The sequence below is a fragment of the Nicotiana tabacum genome, chromosome 8, assembly GCF_000715075.1.
Source record: "Nicotiana tabacum cultivar K326 chromosome 8, ASM71507v2, whole genome shotgun sequence".
Classification (NCBI taxonomy): Eukaryota; Viridiplantae; Streptophyta; class Magnoliopsida; order Solanales; family Solanaceae; genus Nicotiana; species Nicotiana tabacum.
The window spans coordinates 12,682,808-12,698,752 of record NC_134087.1 but is presented as its reverse complement, the minus strand read 5'-3'; the positions used below and the strand labels follow the sequence as shown (position 1 = coordinate 12,698,752).

Here is a 15,945-nt window from a genome sequence, read left to right as displayed (position 1 = left end):
TATTCTTCTGTGATGGACAGAGACTTATCCAGGATTTTAAAACCATGGGTGCACTATTTAAAAGTAGTGAAGGATTTATCATCCATTGAACTTTCGGAGCTATATGTGAACTCACAGATGGCCGAGTAGTACTAGAACTTGGCTCACCATTTTTCATCTTGGTGAGAAATCTATCCAATCAATGTTAAGGATTATCATCCGTACAAAGTTAAACATTTACACTTTTATTCAGTCTATCTTAATTCAAATAGAATAGTATGATTCAAATTATAGAGTAATTGGATTTAAGGGACACAAATCAATCAATTACTACATTAAATCAGTTTTCTCATTCATTTGCTTCATAGTATGATTCTTTTTTTGATTGTTAGTAATTACTTCATTCTTAGAGAATTCTTAGCAGAAGTTCAAACTCTAGTTCTTAGCAGAGTTCAATCTCATGTTATCTTGGCCCAAAATATTAATAATTACTTAGAAATTAAGTTCACATAACCCCTACTTAACTAAGCTCAATCAAGCATTTTCTCAAACACAATATGTGGGCAAATCAATACTGCCAATATTCAAGACTTTAAAGCCATAGGTCTCCCAAGAAATAACATTCCACAACCCAATATTAGAAATAAATAATAGTAATTACCAACAACAAGATAAAATCTTAGCAAGAGATTCAAACATTGAATAGAAAGGGAAAAGAAAATTCGAAAAGTTACAAGAGGAGAAGAAAGTTCAGCGAGTAAATTAAAATACAAAGCAAGAAGAGAGACATGGTAGTTGCATGCCTAAGAAACTAAAAGCAGAGACCAATGAGAAGAAATTGTGCTCTTGATTCTTGAAGAATCAACCGAGGGCGAAGAGAGATGGAGTATTCGAAGAGAGAAAAAGATTAATTATTTCTTGATTGCCCCGCAAGTTAAATAAGGGATTCTAATACTTCTTGAAGCCAAATAAAGGCATAAACCACTATATAGAGTCTTGAGTGCCTTCCCTTCGGAAACCAACTAAGGCAACTTCAATTGAATGCGAAATCCCGCTAGTCATTATTCGTATGAACTCCTAGATCCATGAAAGACATGGGCATATCTAATTTATTTTAGGGATTTGAAAGTTTGACTAAGAGAAAAGGGAATGAAAAAGATAGTAAAAAGGGACGTGGGGTTGGGGTCATAGTATTTTAGGATCTGTTATTAGAAAAATTTAATTAAAAGTCAAAAGGAACTTTAGAAAAGGGAAAAAATAGAAATATTTTATTAAAAAGAAGTACGTGGGGATGGGGTTTGAAGTCTGGATCTGGAAGACAAAAAGGGCACTCAAACACCAATGCAGTAAAGTAGTCAACTGAGCATGGATGGTCACCAATATATTTATCTATATAACTGAAAATTTTGTACTGTATATACAGAGCCTATGGAGGGGAGCATGAGTGCAAGTACCCCAACCCCTCCTCATAAACCCGCCTCTGGTAATGGATGCAGTCATTTCAAATTTTGGTGCGACAATACATTTGATATGCGTATAATGAAAATCCTTTAAGGATTTAAATTGTTCTGAAGTATATTAAGGTTCCCAAGAAATTTATTAAATAAATCTTCAACAAATTCTTATATGGATTAAAGCAGTCATGACATACACGATTTATTTTTGTGTCTTAGTGCAATTGGTGCACGGACATATCTTGCTAGAATTATGATTATAACAATATGCTGGCGAGATATACACGATTAGTATTATATTGCAAAAAGAATCCTTGATATAGATTTGTTTATTCTAACAAATATTGACACGGTTTTGTTGATATTATGCAAATGCAGGGCTGAAGTACGTTCTTCAAACAATCTATTTGCACGTGAGAGTACTGCTATAATATTCGACAAGACATTAAATTATTGATGTTTATTCAAGTCATGCCAAGATACTAGCAACTCATAAAGCAAGTACCTCAATACACAATAGATGTGTGACTTTTCTTTGAAAAAGAAGATTTCAATAATATTGAAGGCAATGATGCTTGCTTATCTCAATTGAAAGAAGGATATATTGAAGGCGACAAGATAAAGAAGATTTCTCTAAAGTTCTTTTCAGACATGATCTTCCAGTGATATAGATGTTCAACATATTTATTTGATTGATAATTTGGCAGTTATGTTCAATGAATCATTACAAACCTCAACATTTGAGAAATTGGTATACAACATTAGAATGCGTCATTTCCGAAAAGTAAAGTGATGTTTTCATCAGGGGGAGTAAGATACACGCTGCACTCTTTTTCCCTTGGTGTAATCCCACTGGGTTTTCCTGACAAGGTTTTTAACGAGGCAGCAAGCAATGCGTATTACAAGATATGCGTACTCTTTTTCCTTCACTAAGATTTTTTCCACCAGATTTTTTCTTAGTAAAGTTTTAATGATGCACATTATCTATGGACATCCAAAGAAGAGTGTTATAAATAATTATCTAATGGTGGGTGTCCATAACTCATAAAGGAGTAATACCCACTACTCTTCTCCATTATCTCCATAACTCCCACTACTTCATTACTTATGGAGTTATGATTGTAACTCTCATACCTCCATAACCTCCACATGATCTTCCTCCATGTCTCAAATGTTTAATGTTATGTTTATGACATTCTTTTGTATACCTCTATGTAATACTATAAATAGAGGATGAGAAGTAATATTGTACACACTTAAAAACACTTAATGAATTGAGAAAGTTATCTCTTTCCTCTCTACATTTTTGTCTATTTTCTTATTTTATATTGTTACTTTGAGCTTGTAAAACTAAGTAAAATCAAGATGCCCTTATTGGATTCCCTTTTCTGTTCCACCCTTTGTTGAGATGGGTAGATCCAAGTATTTTTTTTTCTCTTCGCAAGCAAATAAAAAAGAAAATCTAAACGATTTTCAACGTTTTCCTTCTTAAACGAAGTACAACTACTTATTTCAGTGGGTCAAGGCGGACAAACAACCCTCAAACGATGTTGATTGACATATCGTAACATGCAATATGGCGGAAAATCAGAAATAATATAATTTATAATTGCTGATAAAAATTCGTCATAATTTTAAGAGTAATTGTAATTTAATTACTTTTTCAGATAAAAATAAAATTTAAAAATATTTAAAAATTCGAAACAATTCTAATATAATATAATAATTTTTTCTTACATATGAGATTCTAGCATAATGTATTGGAATTTCATAATGTGTTGTAGTTCCAATATAATATGCTGGAAGTTTATACGCAAAAGTTTTATAATTCAAATATATTATGTTGGTGTATAGGGTAAAATTAGTTCGTAACAAATGATCAAATGATAGCACGCTACAGGAACCGAAGATAGGTAAAAGGCAAATCACGCGACAACCAGCACCGAAAACAACAACTGTGGGTGGCATCGGATGAACCCCAAAAGGAGTCTGATCAACGGTAGCGGTTTAAATGTTTGTCATCGATTAACATTCAATGAAGAATATTCTCTAACATTAAATGGGCAGTCGTTGCAGAGAATATTTGCATTCATGGCCCACCGTTACGTATTCATCAATGTCCCCTTTATTGTCATTTAAGAGGGACTTGATCCTAGGATCTTGTTTCCCTAGGTATAACTATAAATAGCAGGTTCAGTAGCCATTGTAAGACACGAAATTCTTGGCAAAACTTATGATGCATTACACTTTTGCTCTCAATTAAAACAATTTTATTTGCTATTTATATTGCTCTTATTTCTGTCCTCGGAGACGCAGTTCTCGAAGCCAGACTTGCTATCTTCTTCAATCTTAACTGGTAAGTTTTACTACATTAGCTAAAACACGAAAAGTTCCAGTTGTTTACCTGTAAAACAGTACAGATGAATTTAATCTTGCTTATTATACTTTTTGGATCAAATCAGTTTGCTTGTCTATAAACCACATAACAAATTCATCTGTACTGTTTTACAGGTAAACAACATTAGCTAAAACACGAAAAGTTCCAGTTGTTTACCTGTAAAACAGTACAGATGAATTTAATCTTGCTTATTATACTTTTTGGATCAAATCAGTTTGCTTGTCTATAAACCACATAACAAATTCAACTGTACTGTTTTACAGGTAAACAACTGGTACTTTTCGTGTTTTAGCTAATGTAGTTTTGTTCAAATTTTATTTTTGCATAAAATAGTAGTTATTTTTAGTGACTTTACTGATTATTTTTCAATTACAATCAATGCTATTTTGACCAATATGTTGCTGTAATGAGAGTCAACGAGTAGCATTAAAGCCCAACAAGGATTCCATTCCGCTAAAGATCACTGCCAAGCCCATATTTTTATACATATTGCATCCCAAAGATGTCATACTAGGGTAAAGACTATATGTTGTTTGAGGCACGTCGATAGAAGAAAAAAAAAACTATCAAAAAGAAAAATTACAAGGCAAGTTAGATAATAATGCAATTGAAAATACACTATGTTTGATTAAAGTTAAAGAAGTAGATGGCACGCTATAATAAGTACTAATGAAATAACACATTATGAGAGAGTTTTTATTTTCTTGAAGCTAAAGTTTTTGTCCATCATTATCAATTTTATAACATTAGAAGAAATAAAAATGAATTAGATCAGTTGGGATTCCGAATTCTACGTCAATTTTTAAAGTCGTTCCATCAAACATCTCTCCTTGTATCTTAAAAATAATTTTGCAAAAAATTCATAATTGAATCTTCTGAAATTATTATAGTCAAACTTCTTTATGACAATTTCGTTCGTTCCAATATTTTTTGGCTGATATAGTAAAGTGTTATTATAGATGATATATATAGTGAATGATTGTTATATAAGAATACTATTATAGAGACGTATGATGGTATATGAAATGCTTTTACTCTGTCAACTTAAATTCTAAAGAAAACTTAAGAGCCACAAACCAAATCGAAGTGTAAAACTTTTTCCAAGGTTAAAGAACATTCTTTTAATAATAAATTGAAGATTTATACGAACAAAATTAAAATTATTTGGATCAATGCCACGAAACAATCCCAACCGTAGAGTCAACTTCCGCTGCAAAGTCCCCGGTTCAAACGACGTGGCGAATGTTAATTGGTCCACTTCACGTGGCACAAAGTAATTGGCTACAACAACTCGACGCCACATTTCTCAAGATCTGAATATTTTAGTATTTTTTCTGGGACTCAAGATCTATTTATGCTACTATCTGAAGATCTTGCTCTACAAAATTTCACTCTGTTTTTCTCCGGTTTCTAGATCTAATTCTCTCTTTGCACCATATTTGGATATGGAGGAGCGGAGCCGGAGGATGTGGACGCGATATGCGCTGTTGCTATTGGCCGGTTGCTTCGTCTCTCAACTCTACGCCTCTTCAGATGTGGTAAGATAAATATCTTTACTTAAGTGTATGTTACATGTTTGTTTGGCAATAGCGTATTTACTAGATCATATTTTAACGAATACATATATATGTTGGCTGAGAATTAGTTGTTTTTTTTCGTTTGGTGATTATAGAAATTTTACGAGTCGTTCGATGAGGCATTTGATGGGCGTTGGATTGTGTCTGAGAAAGAGGAGTATAATGGTAAGCTTTTCTGTCTGGATCTGTTAGGTATTCCTTTGGATTTGACTTGTGTATATCTTATTTAGCATAATGGAAGATTCTAGTTGTTGAAAACTTGAATTGATTAGTGCCCGTTTGGACATAAAATTTGATGGAAGATTTTTCCAAAAAGATTTCACTTTTTTTCGAAATCGGTCCGGGCTGAAGTTTTCTCTTTCTGTTGTTTGTTCGTAAAATTTTCAATTTTTCTTGAAGATGCATTTTTGAAAATTTGAAAAACCGCAAAAAGCTGTTTTTCAAAATTCACTTAAATCACTCACAAGTTTCAAAAAAACCCAATCTGAAATTTATGTCCAAACACAAGTCTAAATTTCAAATACCATTTTCACTTCATTTTCACTTGAAATTTTTTTTCACCATTTTTTTTCAATTTTACAATTCTTATGTCCAAACGCCTACTAAGACATTCACACCAAAGCTTAAAATTTGGAATTTGTACTGTCGAAAGTTATGAAAGTGTATACAGTGAAACTATAATACGAAATGAAATATAATAATGTGACGGATGCACTGTTCCTTTTTTTTTGTTTTTTGGTGAGGGGGAGGGTACTCATTGCTAAACTCATGTTTAAAATTGAAATGATAATTTTGAATTTCGTGGATGAATGCATTTTAGGATGGTGACGGGATGCATCTGTTGAGTGTTGTCTTGTGGAAAAATTCATTTTCAGTTTAATAGAATTAAGGTACCTGACGCAGCATTATGAATAATTTAATGAATTACCGTAGTGCTTTATACTGCTGTCTTCTATATTCGTATATGTTAGCTCTTCCTACTGGACAAGAGGGGTTGCTCTGATGGTAAGCAACCCCACTTCCAACCGAGAGGTTGTGAGTTCGAGTTTCCCCAAGAGCAAGGTGGGTTCTTGGAGGGAAGGATGCCGGGGGTCTATTTGAAAACAGTCTCTCTACCCTAGGGTAGGGGTAAGGTCTGCGTACACACTACCCTCCCCAGACCCCACTAAGTGGGATTATACTGGGTTGTTGTTGTTGTTGTTATTGTTGTTAGCTCTTCCTGCTGTGATCGACTCATCAAATTTTGTAATACAGTGTTGCTTGTTTCTTGGCGAATCTCCTTCAGATTCATGTTATCATTCATGAATTTGTATGTAAGATTGGTGGGTTGAACTCGCATTTCAAGAAGTAGTTACTGCAACTCTATGGCTAATGCATTATTATTTTTATTTTTATTTTTATTAGAAAGAAAAAGAATTGTCCAAGGACTCAGCTTATAAAACTTCGTTTCTTGGGGTGAGGCATCCTGAGGGTGGGGTAATGACATATAAATACCAAAATACCGTATAGGAATGTTTATAATGATTATATAGCTAAAACAAATGGAGGGACATTCAATACATGTCTTTATTGTGTTGTTTGTGATAGCATCAGTCTATACCTACAAAATCAAGGCAAAGAAAGCGATAAAGATGTCCTAGTTCACAAAAAAAAAGAGTGATAAAGATGCTTTGTGTAGTACATTAAGCATATTTTATCATTCAAATCCATTAATTTCTATGATGGTGTATTATATATTTGCACCCTGCCAAATTTTGAACCCTGTTTTAGAGTTGAAATACTTTATGTATATGCTGCAGAGCTGTGTTCCCAGGGACAGATATGGCCTGAAATTCATTTGTTCTGACGCATTAATAGAATTACTTGATTCTTTTTCACAATTGCTGTAAAATAAATCTCACAGTAGAGTGTCTTATACCCTTGTGCAATGTCTCTTCTATAATGCTAAGTCAATCCTTGATTGTTAAAAATAAATTTTTTCTGCAGAGTGTTTCTTGTATCCTTGTGCGATGTCCTTATGCCTACAATGCTTTGATTGTTAAAGTTTCAAGAGTTCATTTTTAGTTGTAATTGTGTCTCAGGTGTGTGGAAACATGCCAAGAGTGAAGGGCATGATGACCATGGGCTTCTTGTGAGTGAGAAGGCAAGGAAATATGCTATTGTCAAGGAGCTTGATGATGTTGTCGACCTCAAAGATGGAACTGTGGTTCTTCAATATGAAGTTCGCCTCCAGGATGGACTTGAATGTGGTGGTGCTTATCTTAAATACCTCCGGCCCCAGGAGGCAGGTTGGATTCCTAAGGAATTCAACAATGAGTCTCCCTATACTATAATGTTTGGACCAGATAGATGTGGAGCCACAAACAAGGTTCACTTCATCTTGAAACACAAGAATCCTAAGAGTGGGGAGTACATCGAGCACCACCTTAATTTTCCACCATCTGTACCTTCTGACAAACTAACCCATGTCTACACTGCTGTGCTGAAACCGGACAATGAGTTGCTGATCTTGATTGACGGGGAAGAGAAGAAGAAGGCTAGCTTTCTTTCAGAGGATGATTTTGAGCCATCTCTCATTCCTGCACAGACGATTCCAGATCCAGAAGATAAGAAGCCCGAGGACTGGGATGAGAGGGAAAAGATCCCAGACCCAGATGCTAAGAAACCTGATGATTGGGACGAGGATGCACCAATGGAGATTGAAGATGAGGAAGCTGAGAAGCCCGAGGGATGGTTGGATGACGAGCCTGAAGAGATCGATGATCCTGAGGCAACAAAGCCTGAAGATTGGGTTGATGAGGAAGATGGTGAATGGGAGGCTCCAAAAATTGATAACCCGAAGTGTGCCGAGGGCCCTGGATGTGGGGAGTGGAGAAGACCAATGAAGAGGAATCCAGCTTACAAGGGAAAATGGCATGCTCCATTGATTGACAATCCCAATTACAAGGGTATTTGGAAGCCAAGGGATATTCCAAATCCTAACTATTTCGAACTGGACAGGCCAAATTTTGAGCCTATTGCAGCAATTGGCATTGAAATTTGGACAATGCAAGATGGTATATTGTTTGACAATATCTTGATAGCCAGTGATGAGAAAGTTGCAGAATCATACAGGAAGACTGCTTGGAAGCCCAAATTTGATGTAGAGAAAGAGAAACAGAAGGCTGAGGAAGCAACGACCTCTGGTGGTCTCAAAGGATTCCAGGTAATTGATTATACTTTCTTCACCATACATTCCATCGTTCTTGTCTTATCGTTTTATTTCATCACTCGACTTGAGATATATTGGAACACTTTGCAGAAAATGGTATTTGATCTCCTCTACAAGGTGGCTGACATCCCATTGTTGGGTGAACACAAGTCCAAAGTACTGGTGAGTGAATGACCCGGTGTTCTGATGTTGCATGTTTCATTTTTGTATGTGTGGCTAATGCATAGATTTGTCTTGTAGGATCTTCTTGAGAAGGCCGAGACACAGCCTAATCTCACAGTTGGTGTTGTCATTTCAATCATAGTTATCATCTTCACAGTTCTCTTGAAACTCACCTTTGGTGGAAAGAAGCAGCAACCTGTAAGTCCGAACACAGCCTCAGCTTTCCTCCCATCCCTTTGTTCAAAAGAAATAGGAAAAGAAAGAAATATCACACCTGGTTTCATGTTTGTTGGGTATGTTTGATAAAAGAAACCTACTTGCTTGTGCAGGCAAGAGCTACTGAAGAGCCTAAGAGAAGTGATGGTGCCGAGGCATCCACTTCTAACAGCCAAGGAGCTACAGAGGAGAAAGATGAGCAGAATGAGGATGCTACTGCTGCTCCTCGTAGAAGGACGAGACGTGATAATTAGTGATGGGCGAAGAAGTAGTGAGTGCTAGAAAGGCTTACATGTTTGAGTTAGGTGCTATGCTGTTCTTTTACTTCTCCCCTCCTGCTTTACCTAATGGCCAGGCCAGCAAGCATTTACCCAAAATTTTATGTTTTTTTCCCTCGGAATAGGCAATGTGTGACAATGTACAATGAGACAGATCCATATAACTAGGGTATTCTTCCATAGTTTTTGAATTAAAAGAATCCTGTTCAAGTTGCTTATATAGGCCGTCATAGATTCTTTTGTTCAAGTTCATTCAAGTCTTGCTGGATTTTGACTTACCCTTTTTTGATGTCTTTATGATTCATAGTCTCTTCTTTTACTTCCAACAGCCTTAGAGCATAGCAGTAGCTACGACTAACAGAAAATTGATTAACACAAGCAGCAAAATGGATTCTAGTAGTTAGTTTTGTGAAAGAGAGATTTCTTATGTCAAAGTCCAAACCATAAACTATTGAAAGGTTAAACAGAATGGAACCAATATAACAGAAAGAAAGACCCTGCCCCCGAATCTCTCGTCTAGCGAAACAAGTAGAAGAAAAGTATTTTTCTCCCAATTGTAACTATTACAACTAGTGGTATACATCTTCAATAATAAGTTAAACGATGCAAAGTGATGGCTGCAGCCCCATGGAGATCAATAACCACGTAGTTGTCTTGCGGGTATCATGGATGTCGGTGGGTTTGGAATCGAATCGTTCGGCCCAATATTATCAATTGGAGGATGCTGCTTATGATGATTGGTGACTGACTGATAAGCCATTGCTAGTGCTAAAGCCTGCGCGTAAAAAGGAACACAAAATCAATATGGAGGTTGCTTAGCAAAAAACAGACTTCCAAAATGATCAAGCTTTTGCTAAGATTCCAAAAGCCTACAACATCTCAATATCAAGAAAGAACTACACTTATCGGAGGTCAATAGTGTTGACAAATAAACATGGCTTTAGGGCGCTTTTTATGAGTTCAATATTGCTTTCTGTTCGAACGATGCTATACATACATATACTACTAAAATCACTCAGTCTGAACACTCTTTAACTCTAGATATAGATGATCCTAGAGTTGCTACTGGTGAGAGGTGTCGCTTACAAATCCCAAAAAATGAGCGAGAGAATTAGAGCCTTACAACATGGTCACAGTCAGGAGGAGCGTAAATGCCTGTAGTGATTGTTGTCCTCCTGCGAGTATCATCAGTTGGAGCATTCGGTATCTTCTTAAATCCTATTGGAACCACTACTACTGGCATACCCACGAGATTGCCCACACAAACTTTCTCCCAATCAGTTGCATCTCCAATAAATGCGTCAACTTTGAAGCTTTCTCTGACTTCCTGAATCAATTTGCTTCTAGCTCTCTGTGCCTGTGAAGTATAACTTCATTCTTTTAACGCTTAACAAAATATTTGATTCCACATACAAATATTAATCTGTTAATGTCTGAACAATAACTGCAAAGTGGATCAGACTTTATCCAAAGCCAAAGTGTTTTAACACCTTGAGAAATGTTTTCTAAGATCAAGACATATACCTGAATATAGTCTACAGCAGTTATTACACGGGCACGGCGAAGTTCAAGAGGCCATTGGTCTTCAGCTTCAAATTCATCATCCTTGTTTGAGCGTTGCCACTCATCAAAGTGCGCCAGCATGTCAACATCCATAGTGAAGTTGACAATACCTTGAGCACTGTCAACAGTATATTTCAGATCAAACGGAACCATCTTTACTCCCTTTGATTGAAGTACATTAACAACCTGTCATTGACATAATTAAACAGTCTAATCCTGGCACTCACAGAAGATGAAGAAACGGATTGAATTACAGAATGAGTCATGGTGAAATTTCTGGTAATGAAAAAAAGTCACTTACTTCCTTGTCAGCGTCCTCAAGATACCCTACAGTGAGTTTTGTGATATCAACTGAAAATGGATCAACTAACGCGATGTCTCTGGATGAAAGATCATCTGGGTCCTTTCCCCGGATGGCATCGAGAACAACAACACAATCTGCTGCACTTCTACAAAATGGTCCTAGTTTGTCCTAATAGAACAGCCAGATTTAAGTGTCAGTGCTGCTATAATAAAAGATAAAATGCATACGAAATGGGATCAAATTCTGTGTTTGTGGAAGAGATATGGTACCAAGCTTTCAGATATGCTCATAACTCCAGTACGACCAACAGCTCCAAAAGTGGGCCGCAATGCAGTAACACCACACCTAGCAGCTGGGTAGGTAATCGACCCAACAGTTTCTGAACCAACTGCAAAAGGAACTATACCTGCAACACAAAGACACCATTGTCAAAAGAATATACTTCGCCTACTAATAAGCAAATTAACACGAACGGGCGGGAACCGCCATTCTAAGTCTTGATGGAGGATTACATACACAAACACAAAGTTTATGGGCGGACTGATATTGCTCATCACCATTTACCTATTGCACATAGTTTTCCTCGTTGTTGGTCATATTTGTTGAACCGATTTCAGGATTAGGCACAGTACATAAGATCTTTTAAATTCTATTCATTTGGATCACTGAATGACTAAATGTTAGTTCAAGTCCATTCTTTCGACCGTGCAGATACACAAACAGATGTAGGTATTTAGCAGAAGAAGTAGTACCATATTTGCCACAACGGAAGATAGGCTTATCTCCATCAAAACACTTATTAGGAATAGCTTAATATCTCGATATACCTGCTGAGGTGCAGGAAGCTGGTCCTGCCGATGAACCAGTAGAAAATTCTTCCATATTCCATGGGTTTCTTGTTCTACCGCCAAACCAGATATCATCATATGCCAAAGAACCAGCGACTAATTTTGCAATAAGAACAGCACCAGCAGATTTCAGCCTGCATCAACCATATCTATAAGTTATAGAGACACGTGTGCAAGATATGGTAGCTAGTGAACGAGGCCTCTACATTCATTAATTTGTCAATACCTCTTATAAACCCAAGCTTCGAGATCAAGAACTTGATCTTTGAAAGATTTGGAACCCCATGTTGTGGGATAGTTTGGTACTACAATAATGTCCTTCAGACCATACGGAATCCCTTGAAGAGGACCTATAAAGAGCAGAATCAAATAAATGTATCTAGTCCCTTCGAGAAAATTCAGAGAAAGCTAATTGTATATGAAGTTTTTCTAATTAAGATCAAAACCGGGAGGATTCATTTCTTAGATGAGACGTGCTGGAATATAATGGAAAACAATGGAGGATGTTAATAGTAGGTAAAATGCTAATAGCAGCAAGGGCATACAAGAAAGGAAAAGGGTCAAGGGGAAGAGAGGAAGGAGGAACGTTACCCAAATATTTGCCTTTTGAAAGCAGTTGATCAGCCTCTTTTGCTTGTTGATATGCTAATTCTTCAGTAATTGTGATAACGGATTCAAGGACAGGACCATACCTGTGAAGCTCCGGAATAGCACATCATTTTGAGAATCAAATTATTCAATAACAAACAAAGCAGATTACAGGAAGGAAAGCATTCACCATACCTTTTTAATCTGTCCAAAAATATTCCAGTTAGCTCCGCTGATGTAATTAATTTTTCCTTTAGAAGTTGCCCAAGTTCAAGAATCTGATATAACAGCATACCATGTATCAATAATAAAATAAAAACGACATACATTGGTACAACATATTTCCTTGCTCGTTTGGTACGAAGGATAAGGGATAATTAATCCTGAGATTAAATTTGAAATGAGTTTACCCATGTTTAGTCGGGATAAAATCACGGTATAACTAATCCAGAGATTAGTTATCCAGGAATTGTAGTGTTTTTTTAATCCGTATGAGAGGGTGGGATAAAAATCCCAAAATAACTAATCCCGGGATAATTAATTATAGTACAAGTTAAAGGGACTAATGGGGTGCACTTACACTCATAAAAGCAATATCCTCATCATTTTTTGGCCTTTGAATACCAGAGTATACAGGGTAATTGAACTTGTCTGTTCCTTGCTTTACTTCTTTCGCATCCCATGAAGAATTGAAAACTAAAGGAGAAGGGTTACGTAGACCTCCATTTTCAGTAGCAACTAACTTCCTGTTGCTTCTTATTATAGGAATGTTAAAATCTTGTGCACCCTTTTGTATTTCAAGCTTCTGAAAAAGAATGAGCACCCAAAACAAATGGCCATACTTAGTTTCCGTTGAACGACAATAGTAGTAACGAAACGTTTAAAGTGAACTTATTAACACTGTCACAGTACCTTACAGTCATTGAAAAAGCCAGTATCCAACATATCAAATCCACATTTACATACTGGAAAATTATTTTTGGCCTGTTCCAAGTGTTCCCCGCAATTTTTTGGACCCAACTTCCCACTGTCCTGATTAATGACTACAGATTATCAAACAGAAACTATAGCAACGTAGTATTTAATAGAGGCAACTAACTTTATCATTGATTTAATGCAGATTTGAATGTACTACCTTGACGTAAGGTCCCGGGAATAATAACCCCAGGTGCTCTTTGGTAAGAATTTGCATAACTTTCTATAAATTCTGACCTGCTTTGCAAATGTTAGTTTGAAGAAAGAGACCAGACACTAGATCTTTATTTACCTTTTCACTTTCTAGTTTGCTGTTCCATTCTTACAGTTCTAAAATATAATTCAGTAGTTCCCTTACTATGTTATCCACAAGCTACAAAATGCATAGAGGAAACAATGACTGCAAGCTTGCAATGGAAATTAAACAAGAAAGTCCATAGTAACTTCAAATGACAGATTGTACAATATAGGCCGCCCGGTGCACTATGCTCCCGGTATGCGCGAGGTCAGGGAAGGGCTGGGCCACAATGGTCTATTGTACGCAGCCTTTTCTGCAAGAGGCTGTTTTCACGGCTCAAACCCTTGAGTCGTGGCCTCCTGGTCACATGGCATCAACTTTATCAATTACGCTAAGCTCCCCTTCCACAAGCTAGGTACTAAATGCATAGAGGAAATAATGTAAACAAGAAAATCCATAGTAATGTCAAATAATAGATTGTATAATATAGACAGCCCGGTGCACCAAGCTCCGGCTATGCGGGGTCTCGGGAAGGGCCGGACCCTTGTGGGTCTGTTGTACGCAGCGTTACCTGCATTTCTGCAGGGAGCGGGTCGAACCCGTGGATACCTGGTCACATGACATCAATTTTACCAATTACCCCTCCCACAAGCTACTAAATGCATAGAGGAAATAATGACTGCAAGCTTGCAATGGAAATTAAACAAGAAAATCCATAGTAACTTGAAATGATACATTGTAAATTGTAGTACTCATGAGTACATTATCAAGTATCATTAAAACGAGTCAAAACTACTGTACCAATCTAAATAAGTAACAAAATACAAAAAGAAATAGCAGAAACGCATGCAATTCTTGATTAAGCAAGAGGATAATAAAGGAAGAGGAGTTGAGAGTGTACCATATTTGTAGAAATGCAGGCAAAACCCAATATTCTAATGGGAATAATGATGAAGAAATTGGAGTTACGTTGCTGTTTAACATAACAAAATGTAGAGACGAGAAACAGTCCGAGGAATGTGGTTAATGGCAAGAAAGATGGTGGCAACGTGGGTAGCAAGTGACAAATGTCACATTAGCAGGTTGCCACGTAATTAGTCATGAGGACGAGGTCTGCAGTAACCTCCTTTGTGTGGTTTCGTACGTCTGCTCTTGCGGTGCTGGCTACAATTTCTAAAATTTCACTTCCATTTCAATGTTTAGTATAACCAATTCTATAATATTTTAATCTAAAAAGCTTATGCTCGCAGTGGGGATAAACCTACTATTCCTAACAGATTGTTTGGATGGTTGTTACACTTTTCATAATGTATAGTATGAGATTGTATTGTATTATACTGTATTATTTGATAAATATAATATTTGGATAAATTGTATTTTTTGTCGTTATTTCATAATATCACGCACCAGCAATATGAAATAAATTTGTAATATTATAAAGAAAAATTATGATATGTGGTAAATTTATTATATAAAAAGGTATGGTAAATAATAAAATAAAATTATATAATTATAATAATAATGAAGGGTGAGATAAGAGAAAAAGACAAGATAACGACGCAGCCACACCAAATCGGTCGTTACATAAAGTGGCACATTTCGTCGTTACGAAACGGCGGAATACGATACAATAAAATTTAAGTAACAACCAAAACAAACATCGTATTTAAAGTAACAATACGATACAATACAATATGTAACAACCATCCAAACAAGCTGTAAATGATTATATATGCATATTTACATAGGCGGAGGCACGGTTTAAAATTTGTGAGTTCAAAATTTTAGTCATTTTAAATTATTAGGTTCTAAATTAATAATTTGTATATAATTTAATAAATTTTTAAAACAAATACATGATTTTGAACTAAAACTACTGGATTCGACCGAACACGCAAACGAATACTAGCTTCACCCTCGCATAACTCTCCTTTTCTTAGAGTGAGTTGGTTTTGAATGAAAGCAAGTTTCATCCTGACTTTCATCGGGGACAAGTACGGGGTCTGGGTCGGTCGATACGATAAACGGGAACTCAAAAAATCTTTGCTTCATTGAAGTCCTTCATGGAAGAATTGGTGTAACTTTTTGTGGAGATGAATTTATAATTTAATTTTTAAGTTCTTAGTATCAAACTTTTATAATTATGACTTGAAA

The 15,945-nt window shown here is 36.1% G+C and overlaps 2 protein-coding genes across 3 annotated transcripts; one reads left to right on the top strand and one right to left on the bottom strand.

Moving 5' to 3' along the window:
• Nucleotides 1–5,185: 5,185 nt before the first annotated feature.
• Nucleotides 5,186–9,493, top strand: LOC107822295 (calnexin homolog). Its single transcript, XM_016648829.2, has 6 exons — nt 5,186–5,369; nt 5,504–5,573; nt 7,490–8,613; nt 8,710–8,781; nt 8,860–8,979; nt 9,111–9,493. The coding sequence occupies exons 1-6, from the start codon at nt 5,277–5,279 to the stop codon at nt 9,249–9,251; spliced, it is 1,620 nt and encodes a 539-aa protein (XP_016504315.1). The 5' UTR covers nt 5,186–5,276; the 3' UTR covers nt 9,252–9,493.
• Nucleotides 9,494–9,792: 299 nt separating this feature from the next.
• Nucleotides 9,793–14,836, bottom strand: LOC107822294 (uncharacterized). Of its 2 annotated transcripts, XM_016648826.2 has the most exons (13): nt 14,693–14,802; nt 13,714–13,790; nt 13,491–13,605; nt 13,159–13,383; nt 12,774–12,856; nt 12,582–12,682; nt 12,217–12,340; nt 11,970–12,124; nt 11,412–11,548; nt 11,140–11,310; nt 10,800–11,024; nt 10,399–10,632; nt 9,793–10,050 (listed from the first exon to the last, which is right to left on the bottom strand). In XM_016648826.2, exons 1-13 carry the CDS (start codon nt 14,693–14,695, stop codon nt 9,910–9,912), a joined length of 1,791 nt encoding a protein of 596 aa, XP_016504312.1. In that variant the 5' UTR covers nt 14,696–14,802; the 3' UTR covers nt 9,793–9,909. The 2 variants fall into 2 exon arrangements, with proteins under 2 accessions (XP_016504312.1, XP_075075081.1); XM_075218980.1 differs by lacking the exon at nt 13,714–13,790 and having other exon boundaries at nt 14,693–14,836.
• Nucleotides 14,837–15,945: the final 1,109 nt, after the last annotated feature.

Excerpts from the sequence above, each read along its gene's own strand:
- LOC107822295 (XM_016648829.2), top strand. The coding sequence starts at position 5,277 with ATGGAGGAGCGGAGCCGGAGGATGTGGACGCGATATGCGCTGTTGCTA. Across the intron at positions 8,614-8,709 it reads GTGGTCTCAAAGGATTCCAG|AAAATGGTATTTGATCTCCT; the intron begins GTAATTGATTAT and ends AACACTTTGCAG. Across the intron at positions 8,782-8,859 it reads AACACAAGTCCAAAGTACTG|GATCTTCTTGAGAAGGCCGA; the intron begins GTGAGTGAATGA and ends TTTGTCTTGTAG.
- LOC107822294 (XM_075218980.1), bottom strand. The coding sequence starts at position 14,775 with ATGTTAAACAGCAACGTAACTCCAATTTCTTCATCATTATTCCCATTA. Across the intron at positions 12,683-12,773 it reads TTTTTGGACAGATTAAAAAG|GTATGGTCCTGTCCTTGAAT; the intron begins GTATGGTGAATG and ends GGAGCTTCACAG. Across the intron at positions 10,051-10,398 it reads CTCCTGACTGTGACCATGTT|GCTTTAGCACTAGCAATGGC; the intron begins GTAAGGCTCTAA and ends TTTTACGCGCAG.